Below are 18,354 nucleotides of genomic sequence, written 5' to 3' on the forward strand. Positions count from 1 at the left end.
TAAAGCAGCTTCTACTCACCACAGAACGAACATCAGGTACAAATGTACTCTTTCAAGAGAGTCAAACTGGGGTAAGGTGTTTAGACAGTGAGCTACCTTGCTTCAGCTTCAGCTTTAAGCTTGTCATCCTCCTATCTGACTAACTGCTTCTGTCGTTTGAGTATACAATTCAGTCCATAGTGATTAGATTTGCAGTTACTACAGATATTTAGCTTTCTATCAGTCATGTTAACTGAACCCCAAAGTAGTGATACTTCTTCAAAAGCCCCACCCCCCAAGACATGTCAACAGAAATGGGTTAAACCAGAAAATCTCACTGAGAGACTTTTGTGCCACTGCAGTAGGTGATTTATCATGGTTTGTACAAGTTGAACTTTTTCTTCAAGAAGCACTTCTCAAATTGGTCTCCAGGGTCCCCAATGGTCCATATATTTCTCAACTCCTGTGTGATGCAAGTTAGATTGGAGCTACGTTGAGAAGTACTGTCTTTTCACGCGATAAAACTACATAAATGCAGTAATAACAAAAGGATACCAGTAGCTCTGATTTACAGATGTGCTCAAGCAGCCCACTCTCTCTTTCCCTCTCTCTAATGCACATACTCATAAGGGGGGGGCAGGAGAAAGTGGAGTAGATGGATGTTGCTGTTGAAGGCTTGATGGAACAAATTGACGGATAGAAAGGAAGAATGTGAACCTTCCTCCCTTGGTAGCCTTAGAGCTGGAAGGACAAAGGAAGGTAGAGAATGAGTTCATTCCTGTTTCCTTCCTCTCATTTTTACATTTCCTGCTCTCTGGTTTTTCCCTGTCCTCTAAACTCCTCTTCCGGCACCTTGACATCACATGCCGGCAACTTAACAAAAACATGATGGTCATTTCCTTGACCTGAGGCAAAAAGTATCATTTGGTGCATTATGAAACAATTCCAAGGTTAAGTGAAGGACCTCAATCTGGGAGACTATCCACACACACATAGTCCTTGGAAAATACCATGGATGCTCCATATCAGATTAGCCAGATGCCAACGTCAGTCGGTTTAAATAAGTGACCTAAATATTGGATGTGCTGACAACAAAGCTGCACCGAACTACAACTCCCAGAGTGCACCAAGTGGAAGTCTTTTCACAGAGGACAGGGGAACGCGCTCATGGCGGCCAGTTTGGAGCAGCGGGATGTCATGTCAGGTTTCATTCGGCTCTCTTACCCAGTCATTCAGGCGTGCTGAAATGTCAGTCAAGAGTGCCAAGAGGGAAACAAAACAGTGAGACTAAATGCAGTTGCATCATGGTCCCTTGCTTCAGGGCATGAACCCAGCAGAGAGAGAATGAAAGGAGAGGGGGAGACAGAGAGAGAGGGAAAGAAAACACAGGCTATGATCAGACAGAACAATCTTAGTCACCAAATTAAAGACAGAACATAAACATTAACCTCACATATAATACAGAACACACACTATGGCCTAGGAAACCAACAGGAAGAAGGTGCCATAGAAGAACCACTTTTGGTTTCCTGAAGAACCACGTTTAAAAAAGGACCGGCTAGAGTGGTCACGATTGGTAGACACCACAGGGACTCCCAACTGTCGTATGAAGTATTTGCATAACGCATACTAGCTACTGAGAAACATATTGTAAACATGCCTGTTAAAAGGTTTAAAAGAACCTTTAAGGTTCTACGTCAATTTGAGAGCTCTTTCTAGAACATAAACTATGTGGAGGTTTTATGCTTTAAAAAAAATAATTCACTATATTTAGAGCTGGGCGACTTGGCCAAAAATGTTATCACGATAAACAAAATTCATATTGTTCCATATCGATATATAATTGCGATAAATGTCAAATCATGATTTCTTTCAAGTCTAACAGCTGGTTTTTTGCTCCTGGGTGATTAATTGCTGTTTTAAACCATCCTTTGTGGTCAGAACATGACAAACACTGATCAAACAGTGGAGCTGTTCTTATCAGCTGGAAAAGCACGGCCGCAGTTTTTGTGTCATAATTTAAGAAATAAAATAGATTATTTTTAGCTGTCTGATGACGAGCGCTCAGCTATCCCGTTACAAATGCTAAACAAGTGGCCAACAACGGTGCTAAACTGTTTAGTTTCTCAACATCAACAACTTAGTACGAACAGCGAACATTAGCTGGCTCAGTACGTCAGTGATGGATCACACCGCGTTACTGGCATCAGTCCTACCACATCCATGTCAGAGCATATCACAGTATTCAAATACCAGCTAGCAGACGACTGGATTTCTCCAGTCGAGTTTGAGGGGCGCACCACAATATATCAACACCAGACAAACAGAGTCCTCCTTTTAGGTATGTTGACACTGAAATCAGCGCTTTTGTGACCTGTTTGATCTGCAGTATCTTCAATTTGCCATGTTGTGCGAGTGACAGAGCGCTGTTTCAAGTTAGCCAGCTGCTAAAAACAGCTAGCCTGTAAAGATCGCTTTCTCCCACTCTCCAATGCCTCACAGCTTCCTCAGTTTACCTTCGTTTAAATCAGGGCTGTAACTGACAAGAACCCACTTCTTTTTTTTCACTTTCGTGGCTTGGGAATGCACTAATACTAAAATATGACTTTTTGACGGCGCAGCAGTTATGAGGATTGTGATCCTGATTTAATGCTGCTAAAGCTTCTTAGGACATACGGAAAGAGGAGAGTTCACTGTAGGACAGCACAGTTACGCCACTTATCTCGTTACTCACGCTTGGTCACAGAAGAACAGATCGCTGTTCGCTCTACTCAAAAGGGAACATATAACTCCACATTTAGACGTTGCTAAAGTATATTTAGTGACCCTTTTTGACATATCGCCCCCTGCCTCTCTAATCATATTGCCTCGGAAGTGTGCCCTCTCCTGGTGACAGCAGAGTAGTGTCGCTTTCCTTGCAGAAGAGAACGCCACCAGGGCTTTCACGGAGCGTGCAATTGTGAGAATGGTGTATTATATTGAACATTTATCAAACCTTTCTGATCACTCTATAATTATATTCTGATAATTATCATTATTGTTTTATCACCCAGCCCTAACTATACTATATTATATATTGAGAACTTTGAACAAACGAAAGATAACCAGTAGTGCCATAATTAAAAAGTACTAGAGTTTAGAATACTAGGGTGTTGGCATATACTGACAAACCGATTCAATTTATGATACTGGGTTCATGATTCCACATTCTCGCCATATTTTGAACAAAATGTGAATGAAGAAACATGATGACTGTAATAGGCCCAGAGCTGGTGGGGCAGGAGCAGTGCAACTCTGGTCCTGGAAGATCGCCTGTCCTGCACTTTTTAGTGTTTTGCCTGCAAGTGGGTGGGTGAAGTGGGTGGTTGAGATCAACTGGTTTAGGGATCCAAAAGAGGTTCCTCTATGGTTCTTCTACCCTTTCTGGCACCTTTATTTTAAGAGTGTAGAAAAGGAAGATGCCTTAGAAGAAGAACAACATACAACAACATACAACAACAACAACAACAAACAACATAACATACAGAAGACAATATTATATTCAACACTGACCTCTAAAGAATCTCCAAAAACCTAAAAGAGCTTCTATGTTAAACAATGTAATCACAAACAACCCACAGATTTGCAGGCCTTTAAGCACTGGGAATTGAGTTCTACTGCCTCTATTCATGCTAAAAAAAAAAATCAGTCCCATAAATCGTTGGTGGCTAAGGAACTCTGAGGATTCTCAGATTCTCACATGGAAAGACAGGAAAGTCTTGATTAGCACCAGGCAGTCGAGCATTTGCATAGTTCCTCTGCCTTGACCACGCCGCATGGTTGGTAGCCCACATAAAGACTGGAGTAAGAGGCCTTCTGATCCTTGGAAAAGGCAGATCCAATCACTGGCCATGCTGGTTGATGTGCCATAGGCAAGAAATTTGGCTAGGACTGAGAAGAAGAAAGGAAAAGGAACTGGGGAAAAGATTCTCTGAACCCACACCAAATTGGAAAAGCACCCCATCAAAACCACAGCCAGACAGTGTAGGACCAAGAACTAGATATTAGACTGATGAGCCAAGGGCTAATAAAAGAACACATCCATGTATCAAAGGGAGAAGATAAGAAAAAGACAGATAGGGAATGAGGACGCACACGCATGCATCCACGTGCTGACGCTTCAGACGGCTTCCCTCCACCTGGTGCATGCAGGAGTGTGTGTCTGGGCATTGAGGCTGATGGTTGCTGTGGTGTAATCTAATAGGGCGCAGGCCGTGGTGTGCATGAGATGGCTTATGAAGCCCAACTCTAACAGGAACTGATTCAAAGGAGCCAAGAGCCGCACTTTATGATAAATTGTAGTCCACGATGACCTACATTCTCAACTCCCCACAGAAACTTAGCATGTGCAATGTGCAGATGTATGTGTGGTGTTTCAGAGAAGAGTCCAAATGTGCTGACGTGCAGAAAAAGGTATTTGCTCTCTGGCGGCACGGGAGGCCGTTGCTGGCTCTCCCCTGGTGACCTATTTTTGGCTAATTCTACGAGACTTGCTGATGCTCTTTTGCACAATGAAATTTGTTCGCTTAAATTATGAATAGTGAGCAAACAGAAAAAGCACTCCTTCGTTTAGAGCGAAGACACTGATTTCGCTCTGAATCGAAAGGGTCAGAAGCATTTTTGCATTTATTTTCCCCCTTAAATCAACTGACCCGTTATACCGTTATGTGAAGAAGCACGTATCAGCAGTCCAATTTCTCGGTCTACTTCTCGTCTGCAAACAATGAAAAATAAGGGAGATTTATATGCAGAATTTGGATCCTTTGGTCCAGACCAAAGCAGGAAATTATGTTCTTGTTCGCAGAATTTATGACTTACATTAGCAACAATAACTGGTAAAACTGGTATATCCAACCAACTTTTTGTATCATATTCTGACTTGACTGAGCTTGTGATCTCCTACACTATCAGAAATAAAGGTGAAAAACTGTCACTGGGGCAGTTCGCCTCTTGTCACTGGGGGTGGTACACTCAAGGGTACACCTCAGTACCTTCAGCCAGGGAACATAATTCCACAAACCCCGTCTCATCTCCAGGGTTATTTTATTGTTCTGTTTTAAAATATTAAGCTATGAAAAAGGTATAAATATGTACTTTTCAACTGGGAAAAACATAATTAAAGGTACACAACTAGATCTTAAAACCACGGTTGTATCTTTGAGGGAACATTTACACTGTTGATGAACGAAAAATTTACCTGCACAGCACCTTTATTTCTAACAGTGTATTGCAGGAAGCCATAATATTCTACAGTAATAAGCCACAAGAGCATTATTAGGGGTTTCTTACAAGACCAAGAGGACTAAAAATCAATATCTTTGGTCTGTTGTACATCAAACTGAGCCAGGGTTTGCTGAGAAGTGGACTCTTACCAGCTGCTTCTTAATAGGCTACAACACCATGGCAATTAATGCTGCACACTAAAACTGATCCATAGCTGCTTAATTGCAGGATTTTTAATCATAAACATCTCTCTGACCGATTAGAACGAGCTTCTGATCAATCACGGATGGAGGTGGAACTCTCTGGTCACTTTTTCTTTCTTTCTGATGTTTGTGTGTCAATCATGTTGCTATTTTAGCAGAGGAAGCCATAAATACTGCGGATGAAAAGCAATCTGTGCGCTAATGAGCACCAACATGGTGGCAGTTGAGACAGCGTTGCATTTTTACTAGGTTTATTTTATTTAGGCAAATGTCTTCTGTGCTTGGGACGTAAGCTGCTCGACTCCTTATGATTCATGTGAATGGCTGGTCATCATAAACGTTACGCTTTCATGTAATGTTTAATGCTTAAGGATTAAGCGTAGCTTGAGTATCTAAACCTGGATTAATTTTGCCTTCATGAAATCAGTTTCTCGCAATTCCGTTTTTTAGGTTTTAATATGATGAAATTTTAACGGAATGGCTGCACTTTTCCCAGCAAATCACACTAGCAAGGGACTCATTTTAACTGAATTAAACCTGCCAAATTTGAGCACAACCTAAAAGTCTATAGAACATCACACACCAAATGTGACGTGAGTAACGATCCATAATTGTGGAATATATTCAAACGCTAATTTTGTGGGTTGGGGTGTGGTTTCAAAAGAAGCGTACAAGTGGGCAGAATGCCTCCAACTGCACAAAGATATATTTGCTGATCACTAAATGGGGAAACCGTGATACTCGGCGAGCTACTTTGCATTGTGAAACAGTGAATTGAGCATGAAGAGGTTCCTCCCTCATTCAGGAGCTGAAACCGAAGTGCTTTCACACACGGGTCAGATGGTTGTAAACCAGCATAAGCTGCTTTTTGCAATGCAATATCCAGAGACAACACAGGCCGGTCTAGTGAGTTTATCTCGCCTGCAGAACAGAACATGAATAAATTACTGTTGCATTTTTGCTGATTTTGCTGATTTTTGCTGTTTGAAAATATCAAACCAACATTCACATAAATCATAGCTAGTGGTTACGATCTTAGACTAAAGTCATTATGTTATACAGTTTCTTTATCATTACAAAAATAACGACTTACATCTTAGTTACATAATTACTTATTTACATTTACGTTGAATTAAAATTCTATACTGAGTTTTTCCGTGTTTAGTCAATGTCAACAAAACGTAACTGACATTTTTTTCCTAGTGCGGGCACAAAAGAACTACTTTATAAGTGATTCAAATCACAATAAAACATCTGTTCCGCGTAAACACAGCTAAGCTACGGATTAAACACGGAATCCACACTTCTGGCATGTTTCAATGAGGTGCGTCACATTTCATGTGAAAAGCACATTAAGTAACCTGTTACAATTATTACATGGCGGCAATTATTTGAACTGACTGCAATTACCTTAGCTTTCACAATCACACGTTTACCTAAACAAACTGAACGTAGTGCTTGTTTACTCTAAGGGTTGAGGAAAGTAAAAGAAAGAAGAAAATCTATTTATTAAGACAGATCATTGGTTGGAGTTGGTGCTATAACACCTTTAGATGGCAGCTGCCAGTAAGGTTTATTTGAACTCGCGCTGTTTCTGTCACAGGTCAGCAGCCCCTAATACTGCATTCAAGCGGTGTTGGAAATTGGGCAATACCTGTTTTTCTACTTGTAAACTTGAACAGTCTACCACGTCCTATTTACACATGGGAAACTTGGGGATTCTAGGAATGATGCACGACTTCAACCTTTCACTTCTACTGTTAAAATGATGACCTTGGTGGTGAATGGAGAAAGAAATACACCTGATACACACCTCTACATGATCTATGTGTTGGAACCACCGGTGGTTCCAAAACGCACTTCATCATATTCTTTACTTCATAACTCATATTTCATAAGCTTCATTTTAAAAGGTGGGTTTCATACTAGAACTGTAACTGTCTTCCTTCCAGCCAAACAGATGGGTGATGTAAGCTTAGAAAGTTTTAACTTTTGTTCAAAATTTTTTTGTCTACTGAAAGCTGACCCATTTTTCCCATAAATCTGAGCTATAGACTGGATCTCAGATGGCGTCTCTTCAGGGATCTACTCTGTAAAAATTTATTTAAAAAAATAACACAAAGAGCATCTAATATTTTTGGCTCTCAGCAGTAAGTTGTAAGCATAAAGCGATGCGTGATCATAAAACACATTTTCTTTTAATTTGAAGGGAACTTTTAAATATATAAATGAATAAATAAATAAAATACAAATCTGCATTTGTTTCATGCAGTTACTGTCTGCTTTTCCGATCTCCAGCCATAACTGTGACTAAGCGTTATCATGTATTAAGCTCACAATAAATATGTCTTGATTAGCTTCAAAAAGTTGGGTTAGATAAACATGATAGACTGAGCTGGTGCACATATAAAACAAAACGGGCGCATACCAGCACGAGGCAGCAATGTTCTCCCCGGCTGGCTGGCTGCGTGGTTGGGTGAAGTCAGCCGTTGGGCTGCTCCGCTCGAGGAAACCGAGCATAAGAGTGCAGCGTAACAGTAAACCAGGTCCAGGAGTTAGTAAGACAGGATCAGCCTCTATGCCTCAGGAGATGTGTGTGTGGGTGTCTGTGTGGGTCTGTGTGCATGCGTCAAAAGCTTACCACATACTCCATTGGACAACACTCTGCTTGTGTGTACCTGTTTCCCTAGAAACACCACAAAGTGCACACAAACTTGAATTAGCATTTACACAGACAATCACACATGTAGAAAACCGTCCAAACAAATGCTTCTGACCAACAGCAGCCAGACTGAGGTTGATATTTCATTAACATGCACCTATGAAGACACTTCATTACTGCAATAGCTTACCCACGTTACCCTAGTCTGTTTTACACATGGACGCTTTTCACGTAGTAAACAAAGCATCGCCGTCTCCGCCCACTACAGTCCAGCCTGCTATCAGTCAGAAATCAAGGTACAAAGTAACAACTCGGGTTGTAACCACGCCAAGAGTGAACCTCACCTAGGGCAACTTAACCTGGGAACTGCAAAAGGTATCTTGGTTGAGATGATGATCACCTCAAGACTTCATTAATAAAGACCTGAACGGTTAATTCAAGTCATTTTAGATTAAGTCCCCAAAAGAAAACAAGTGCAGTTTCAGCCAAATTCGAGTCCTCAGCTGCTGTGTAAGCAGAACTGTGTCAGTTTGTTGAGCCATTCCTCGCTCCAGCACCTGTGTGAAAAACAGCCTCACATGACAAAAGGCTTGGACTCACGTGTTTCTAACCAGCTACGGAGCACATGAAAAACCCACTGTTGTATCTGTTAGAAATACGTCTACTGGCCTCCTATAACGAGTCCACAATAATCTTTACAACAGTGGTGGCAAAGTCCAGTCCTGGAGCGTCGGAGTCCTGCACGGTTTGGTGGTTTTCCTACTCAACACCCAAAGGGGGGGGGGGGGGGGGGGGGGGGGGGGGTCAAAACTGACCCGATAGGCTTTGATTTCTGAAACCTTAATAAAAACAATTAATTTTTTCCACATTCCACATATTTCTCAAAACTCTTGTTTGTGAGCCTCACATAATTTTCATATTTTCAAACACAAAACACAAAAACAAAACAAAAAAATTTGTATTGCTACCCCAAGTCACACCTGCAGCGGCACACTGCATCAAAATGTTGGTGACGCGAAGTGGGCGGAGTCAGCGACACAAAGTTTAGCAGAGTTTAAATTAATGCTCAGTTCCTATTGCCAATTACCAATAAGAACTAAGCATTGAGCAGCGAAGTAAGTGCTTCATCTCCGCCGCTGTGAAACAGTACGCTCCATTTTTGGTTCCTAGATAACTGTTCCTACTCAAGATGGATTAATGGTGCTAACGGTGCTTTTGCCACAAACAGACAGTAACCACCAAAGACCAAGTACTGTTTTCCTAACAGACTGACTGCACAGACACAGGGATTAAATGAAAATAAGCACACAAGTGATTTCTCACCAGGATTATTATTTGTAGTGGTTTCTGCTTAGTGTTTGGCACCAGTGGTCAGGTGGAGTTCAGAAATTCCCACAGGCAAAATGCCCACATCGGCATCAAAAATGGTTGTGAGTGTCAAAAATGTATTTTTATACAACTTCTAATCTTTACAAAAGGGTCAATTCTATTATAAAGTATTGAATCCTAGATTGATTTTTTTAATCATGATTTTAATCATGATTTTTGATCTAAAACAGTTCATAATCACTTGATGGGCCTCTTCCATCCATCTCATTACACGTATCTACATTTCAGAACTTCACACATCAGATGTCACGGCCAATGCTCAACTGTCAACTTATAGTAACTGATAAACTACTGTTTATGCAACGGTGCAGGAAAAGTTTTCTTCACAAAGACTATTTTTTAACGTTTAAGATAAACGAATAGATTTTGAAATGAAGACATTAAGATATTCTAAATCAGCCAGGTAGCAGACAACTAGAACTAATACTCAGTTAACTAGCCAATTCTGACAGTTGTTTCTACTGTATGTCTGTCAGATCTGTTACTGAGAGTGCAATTAATGGACAGAGAGAACAATCAAACAAACAAATAAATAAATAAATACATTAAAAAATCTGGACTAAAAGAATCCCACTTCTGATAAGTTGGGAGGAAGTTTTGAAAAACTACAGGCATCGTTTTTAAGTGCCATGGTAAAGCTGGCCTAATATTATGATTATGCCACCCAACCCTATCAGTTAACTAATCGACTGTATCAACTCATCGCTGCAGCCCGAAGGTACGCGTGAGAGACAGATTGACGGAGAAGTGGTCGTGCTCAGGCACACCATGGAATGAGAGGAATGGCCAGACAGGAGGGGGGGGTTGGGGAATTTGTGCCCCGGCTTGCCTGCATTTCTGTATCACATGTGTAGAAAGAGCAAGGAACTCATGTTCCAGCCTGCGAGCCTCATCAGAACGTTAATACAAGCGGCCCAAAATAGGGCAATTTCAACAGTCCGTTACCAACAGCAACACTTCTGGAACACTTTGTGCCCCTCAGGCAAGAGAGTATTCTTTCAGACAGCCTAGCGCACCATCAGACGCAGGCCACAGATCCAGACGTAAAGGGATGCAGCTTTTCTGTGAGTCTGCTCACACCAGACCATACATGTGGGTGCAGAAGTGGTTAATATATCATGATTTGATCAAAATTCTGACCCTAGCTTTGAACAGCAACATGAAAACTCGCACGGGTTCCTTCTTCTTTTAAATCTGATGCAGGTCTGACATATCACAGCGTGATAAGCTGGGGATGCACAGTTTATGAGAGAGAGATCTGCCTGCAACTTTTCTCTACTTTGTGCTATAATGCCAGCTTAACCACACGCCTCTTCCTCTTCTGCTTCTTTAAGTTTAGCTTAAATACCTGGAACTGAAAATTAATGTTATAGTTTGAAACCTCACCTTGCCTCAATGTGACTGGCTGCAGTAAAACAAAACCCAGCTTAAGTGACCGTATTACTGTAGAGCAGCTTAAACCTGGAACCTTTAGAGAGAAAAACTGATCTACAATCGATAAACCGGATCAGAAAAGAGTCACAAATAATATTAAATAATATGTCCTTTAACTGTTAAAACAGTTACAATATGGCCTTTAAAAGTTTATATTAGAGTAAATTTCCTCCTGTCTCTGCTGTGAGTGACTTACTGCAGTACTATCTATACAGCTATATGATAAGTTGAATTATGTTATATTATATTTTCCAATGGCATCTAAATCTCACCTCAAATACATATATTTCTTTGTACATCACCTGCAGTCTGAAGATTTACCATGCAAATTGCTGCGAACCTGCCCCAGATGACGATTGTGAATGCAGCTTGCAAGAACATCTATTAAAATGGTTAAAGTGCCAAAGATTAAGTGGTTTTTCATTAAAACAGTCTATATAAACAAAAACGGGATAGAAAGAGGATAAAAGCTGCAGAGGACTGTGCGAATTGGTTTGAAGAGGTGGTAAAATCACTAACTGCAATATTTCAAGTAGCAAAACTTCTGCCAGTTATTTTATCACCAGGCCTACTGCACACTACAGACAAAACACTGGTATTGTGATTAAATTACTACGTATCTCAATTGCAATATGCAATTTATAGGGGCCAAAGCACCATTTAACCTGCGTTCACATCAGCAGGTGACAGTGCACCTTTATAACACAACTTTGGTGAAGTAAATGTGAGGTTGGACAATATGGCAAAAATCTAATATGGCATTTTTATTGTAATATTTACAGTATGCTCATTATTATTGTTATTATTATTTTTTTTTTACATTGGAACTGACAAAAAGTCCCAGCAGTGCCACATTTAAATTGAAACTGATTTTGTTCTGTTGTATGTCAGTTAACTGGTGATACTGTAATAGTTTTCATATATTAGCATTTCAATTTTGACTATGTGTGTGGATTACATGAATTCCTTGATTCACCAGTCACCCACACAAACACTCATCTGGAATGGTGACCGGTCACAATGCTGTGATTAGTTGGAGGCCTACTGCAGCCTTCTGTGAGATCAATAACAATCAACAATGACAGTGTTCAGCCCTAGTTTGAGCCCACTGTTACATTTTCAGTGCCTTGCAAAGTAACAGGACAAATCAGAGGACTAGTCCTACATGATAAACCACAAAGTCTGTTATATTCTGTGTGTAATTATATATATACACACACACACACACACACACACACACACACACACACACACACACACAAGCGCAGTGGGTCACCAATAGCAAGAAGAGCCAGGTTCGATTCCCCGGTTCCTTTCTGTGAGGTGTTTGCATGCTCTGCTTTCCAAAGGCTGTCAGGTATATTAGAGATGCTAAGTTGTGCCATGATGTGAACATGTATGTCTGAGCATCTACCCTGTCATGGACTGGCAGTCTGTCCAGGTTGTTTCCTGCTTTCTACCCAATGACCGCTGGGATAGGCTAAAGCACCGAGGAGAAGCAGCTTAGACATTGTGTGGACGTGATGCCAATTTTCAGATACATATTGTCATCATTGTTTGTTTCCTTTAAAATGGTCTCATGCTTCAACATCAAACTGCCACTTATTCATCAAAGTTGAGCAAAACAAACAAACAAACAAACAAACAAACAAAAAAGACCCAACAGATTTGACCACCTGTTTAAAACATGAAAGTGGAGATTAGCTTCAGTGCATGAAATCAAGTGCCAGCCTACCGCCTCTCGGTAGGGAGCCAATAAAACAAGAGCACTCGGTGGCTCGTGAGCCAATGGCTGTGCTTGTAGGTGGAGTTTGAAGTTGAGTAGTGAGCGCAATGCTCCTCCTAGTGACCAAAATTTGTAACAGCATAAAAATTATGACAGGAAAAAATAAAATGTGACAAACAAAACTTGATTAAGCAGTAGAATGATGATAGCCATTCCTGCATTAGCTGTTTTGTGTTTTTATTTTTTCGGTCAGCCGTATAAAACAAAAGCACACTGGAATATGTCTTTAAAAAGAACATGGAAAAGTTGCAGCATTTGTTTATAGTAATGCCCATGTAAAGTAACCTAGACTGACGTGCACAATTTTTCAGTATTACTGTTATTTTCTGTTTTAGCTCTTACTATTGTACAACAGCTCTAGTTAGTAAAGCATTTTTTTCAGGTCTAAACTATTACTCTCAAATTTATACGCATTCCTACCAGACGTGAATTTGACTGTTCAGATAAGCCAGAGATTAAACTGATCAATAACTGATGAATAACAAATCTGTGTGCACTTATTATCCTTAACCATACGCAACTTTGATTAATAAGGGCCAATATATGTACTGTAAGATTACCAACGTACACAGTGCACGGATCCCATGTTGAAACTCAAACTTTTAAAAATAGCCCTGTGTGGTTCCACACTCCAGGCTCCCTGGCAGCCTGAGGTGCCCTGTGTGTCTCAGCCCTGCTTTGACTGGGAGTGGAAGGACATCCAGCATAGCCTTCATTCTTTTGTGCAGTCTATAATAACAGGGTTTAGGCCGAGGTGGTCTGCACTACGCACCATCTGTGTGGATGGAATTCAAGACGTCACATTCATCACGCATTCACCCGAGAGTAGGCATCTGAGCCAGTGAAGGGGAGCTAAATGCAAATCTGCAGAATCCACGAAGGTGGGAGGTGAGCTTTCGTGCTTTGGCAACTGTTCTCTGAACAGGCCTACACTGTGTCCCACAGTTTTGGAACGGAAAGTTTCTTCTAGTTCAATAAACCTTCAGCCCTAAGCTGTCACACTTGGTGAGTGATGAGGCTGGATGTAGTTGCGAGTAGGTTTTATGAAGAAAAAAGAAAAAAAAAACCTAGAACAGAGAATGATAGCAAATAATACACTACAACACTTTTGACCAGGAAGCACAGATAGCAAAGCAACCGCACCCAGCAACAAACTTGGACTATATTCTTAAAAATGATGGTGCTTCAAGAGTTCTTTAGTAAAGAAAATGGTATTATATTATTATATTATGCTGAAGTGCAAACCCGAGCATCAGAATGGGGAAGAAAGATGATTTAAGTGACTTTGAACATGGCGCGGTTGTTGGTGCCAGATTTTCTTTACTAAACCTTAAAGAACAATCTTTTTTTGCATGTAGACGCCCAAGGACTAAAACAAAGGGGTAGATATAATCAGACACAACGGGGAACACTTAGAGGAAAGAGGCAGAATGGAAGACACACAGGTGGGAATCCTAACAGGGAAGGTGGGGAAAAGGGCGGGGCAACATGAGCAAAGGTGTAAACAATATTAAAACTAGGCAACTGAGCTCACCTATCAGAGTACAGTGGGTGGGTGGGTGTACATCTATCAGAGTACAGTGGGTGGGTGGGTGTACATCTATCAGAGTACAGTGGGTGGGTGTACACCTATCAGAGTACAGTGGGTGGGTGGGTGTACACCTATCAGAGTACAGTGGGTGGGTGGGTGTACACCTATCAGAGTACAGTGGGTGGGTGGGTGTACACCTATCAGTACAGTGGGTGGGTGGGTGGGTGTATACCTATCAAGAGTACAGTGGGTAGGTGGGTGTACACCTATCAGAGTACAGTGGGTGGGAGGGTGTTCACCTATCAGAGTACAGTGGGTGGGTGTATACCCATCAGAGTACAATGGGTGGGTGGGTGGGTGTATACCCATCAGAGTACAATGGGTGGGTGGGTGGGTGGGTGTACACCCATCAGAGTACAATGGGTGGGTGGGTGGGTGGGTGTACACCTATCAGAGTACAGTGGGTGGGTGTACACCTATCAGAGTACAGTGGGTGGGTGTATACCTATCAGAGTACAATGGGTGGGTGGCTGTACACCTATCAGAGTACAATGGGTGGGTGGGTGTACATCAATCAGAGTACAGTGGGTGGGTGTATACCTATCAGAGTACAGTGGGTGGGTGGGTGTACACCTATCAGGGTACAGTGGGCAGGAACATGTGTCAGGCTCCAGTCCTCTTGGGCCAAAACACTGCAGACTTCAGCACACTGCCTCATTAAGCACACCTTATTCAGCTCTTCAGCTAATAAGCAAGGCCTTCACGAACTGAATTCAGAGAGTTAAAAGAAGGTAACTGCTAATCTCCACAGCACTTTAGTCCAGGAGGTTCCCAGTTTGACATGTCTGTTCTAGGGGGCTGTGATGATTTGTGGGATTTATTTCAGCAAACTCTATCAACTGGACAAACTACTGCCTAATTAAACGGTTAAGACGTCAGAGTTTGATGTGAAATGCTCTGCTCTAGAAAAACTTACACATACAGTAATGGTGATGGGAACCAGACATCTGAAGACTTCTAAAACCTGCCTTATACAAAGCTACTGCATGGTTATGAATACGCTGATACCGGAGACATTTGTTCCATTTTTTTTCCAGACAGACCACAAATTTGAATAGTGAATAACATGGCTTTGTTTGCATTGTAGACATCATGAGCCCTGGTTCCATTCACCACCACTGCAAAGAAACCTGAGCCAGTACGTTTCTGTCCAAAGCACCATTTCACATCCAAGCTCACCGACTTTGTTTACATCTCAACAACTGAGTTATGTAGAAACAGGGCTGGGCTACATGACAAAATTGATCATTATCTTCATCAATAACATCATAATATGTCCCAATTCTCTTTTCTGAGCACATTGTGGATCTTCAGTACTTAAAAACTACTTACCTACTGCATGTTAGATTACTAATACACCATCATTAGTCCTGCTCAACTGGATTTAAATCCAATACAAACAAGTGAATTCACGGTTTTTGGTGACAGCTTTTTGAGACAGCAGTAAAAATAAATATTATATTTATGGAAAAACAAACAAACAATTGTTTATTGGAGGGCTAAATAAATCTGAGCAGTTTACAATTGGAGAGCGACTTCTAGCACAGAAAATACTGAAAATCTAATTAACTCTTGACCACAGAATCACAAGCCATAAGAATCTTGAAAATACATGTATTGAAACACCCCTAGCTGTAAGATATGGCATAGCCATCAACATTAAAAGTACAGTTTAGTCAGGAATTTTTCTGCATTTATACATTTTTCCTGAACTTGGATGCAGGGGATTGGCCAAAAGAACTGCTTATTTAATTATTCCAAAAAAACTGCTTACTTCTGTCCGTTTTCATAGACAACATGTTTATAGATACAGCAAAAATGTATCGATATTTTTCATGCTGTGCTTAATGATATTTTTGTTTTTTGAGATTTATTAAGATGGAACAAAAAATCGAGACTGTATTGTCATTAATAAAAAAATATATAATAGTAGCAATAGTAGAAATAATAATAATAATACACCTATAATTAAAGCCAATTAAACAGGCCTCTCTTTGTAAAGAATTGGTCTATAAGTACTGATAATACCCACAGTGTGTTCAGAGAAGTGTGTTGTAACATAATTTATCACAATAACTATACACGTTTCGTCATACTGTCCACCCCTAAGCAAGCCTATTTGAGATTACCGACAACTCGACACAGTTTGAGGCAGGTGTGCAGTCTCCATGATGCTACTTAGCAAAGTATAAGCTTCCATTACTGAACAGCATCATTTGCCTCATAGCTCCAGTGCAAAGCTAAATAAGGAAACCTCAGACAGCACATCTTGGCTGACTGACTACATTCTGGGCAACGGGTGGCTGTAAATTTGATTTTCCATTTTCGGGCATCCACTCATAACAATGGAGGCAATCTCCTCAGTACCTGCAGTCGGCTCTGCAGCTGAATGTTATCACAGACTCCTGCCACTCCTGTGGAAAATAGTGACGCCCTTATTGAGCGCTGACAGACCACGGAACTGTAAATGATTAACGTGTTCTAACTGCTGCGTCTTTTCTCATGACAATGCAGGCATTTCCACCCGTACGTGAGAAGCTACTAGAACAGCATCGTCAAGCTGTTGCACTTCAAACAGTCTGGGGTTTTAAAATGTGGCTACAGGTTTCTCTTTTGCCTTTGTGGTTTCTCGCTGCAATGAAGCTTCTATCAGGAAAGAAAAACCTCTATTGTTCACAGGGGAAGGTGCTGGGTGTTCTGGTCCAAACTCGACATTTCTGACTGAATTGAACTCACGCTAACGCAACCAATGTTTCTAAGCACTTCAGCATGTTTACTGTGCAGAGCAACACTGATCAGGCATGACATTATGACCAACTCCTTCTTTCTACACCCATTGTCCATTTTATCAGCTCCACTTACTCTATAGCTGCACTTTGTAGTTCTACAGTTACAGACTGTAGTCCATCTGTTTCTCTGATACTTTGTTAGCCCCCTTTTACCCTGTTCTTCAGTGGTCAGGACCCCCATGGACCCTCACAGAGCAGGTATTATTTAGGTGATGGACCATTCTCAGCACTGCAGTAACACTGATGCGGTGGTGGTGGTGGTGTGTTAGTGTGTTAAGCTGGTATGAGTGGACAAACACAGCAGTGCTGCTCTGTGAGGGTCCATGGGGGTCCTGACCACTGAAGAACAGGGTAAAAGGGGGCTACAAAGATGTCCACCACCTGATTTAACCTTCGGTATTGATTAGCCAAACCAGCTGCTGGTTGGTAACTCAATACTGACCTGCTTCCAAAAAAAATTTCCCATGATCTACAGTGGCCTGTGGAGGTCCCTCTCTGAAGCTAGCTAACCTTACGTTGTGATGGCTCTCCAACCAGACCTCATTTGAACTCCAGCACCAAGAGCTGATCACACAAACTACAACACCAGGGTGCCACCTTATGTTGTTAGCTAAGTAGCCAATTATGTACCACTGAGTTAACAGGTGGAGGTTTAACAGGTGAGTCTAACTAGCTCAATTCCTCAAGCGAGTTGTTTCTTAAACCAAGATCTCAAATAATGTGTGGAAACTACTACCCCGCTATGGTGAGTTAGGAGCCAGTCAACGCTGATGTAGCCAGCCAATATGGGACCCTCCTAATCCCCCCCCAATTTCACACACTGCGTACAACACTATGTTCACAAAGCAAAGCACGAATGAACTTCCCAAGCAATTCAACTCTTTCATTAATACGTAACCTATTTCCATAATAGCTGGAAAACATGGTCAGGCTTAACAATTGTGAATGGGCTTTCTGAGTACTGTTAACTTCAGGCAGCTGGAGTCAGCAGGAGATGGCAAACTAGCTTTCAGGCATCATTATCTGCAGTAACGTAACACTACATAGGTTAGAATGTAGCACTGCTTTACCCGACTAGCGCAGTGTAAAAAAGTTTATGCATCTGTGAAAGCGGTTTAATTCTGATGTTCACAGCTTATCCTAACCAACCAGCGTTCGCTCAGCAGCCTCACTCATCCGAAATGACGAGTCATGCAATATTATGGCTTTATTAGTACCGTTTCACATTAAGGCCCAATCCCATTTCACCCCAGCCCCTA

General features: G+C 41.3%; 1 protein-coding gene across 2 annotated transcripts in view; it reads right to left on the minus strand.

The window, feature by feature from the left end:
- shc1 (SHC (Src homology 2 domain containing) transforming protein 1) overlaps positions 1 to 18,354 on the minus strand; it is a 67,389-nt gene that overhangs the window by 28,822 nt on the left and 20,213 nt on the right. The window contains exon 2 of one of the 2 annotated variants that reach the window (XM_037536931.1): positions 8,086 to 8,130. The exons of the other annotated variant lie outside the window; for it this stretch is intronic. Within the exon in view, the coding sequence (XP_037392828.1) occupies positions 8,086 to 8,097 (12 nt within the window). The 5' untranslated portion in view covers positions 8,098 to 8,130. The remainder of the gene's footprint in view (positions 1 to 8,085; positions 8,131 to 18,354) is intronic. 2 annotated transcript variants of the gene reach the window in all.

This window comes from Pygocentrus nattereri, chromosome 3 (genome assembly GCF_015220715.1).
Source record: "Pygocentrus nattereri isolate fPygNat1 chromosome 3, fPygNat1.pri, whole genome shotgun sequence".
NCBI lineage: Eukaryota > Metazoa > Chordata > Actinopteri > Characiformes > Serrasalmidae > Pygocentrus > Pygocentrus nattereri.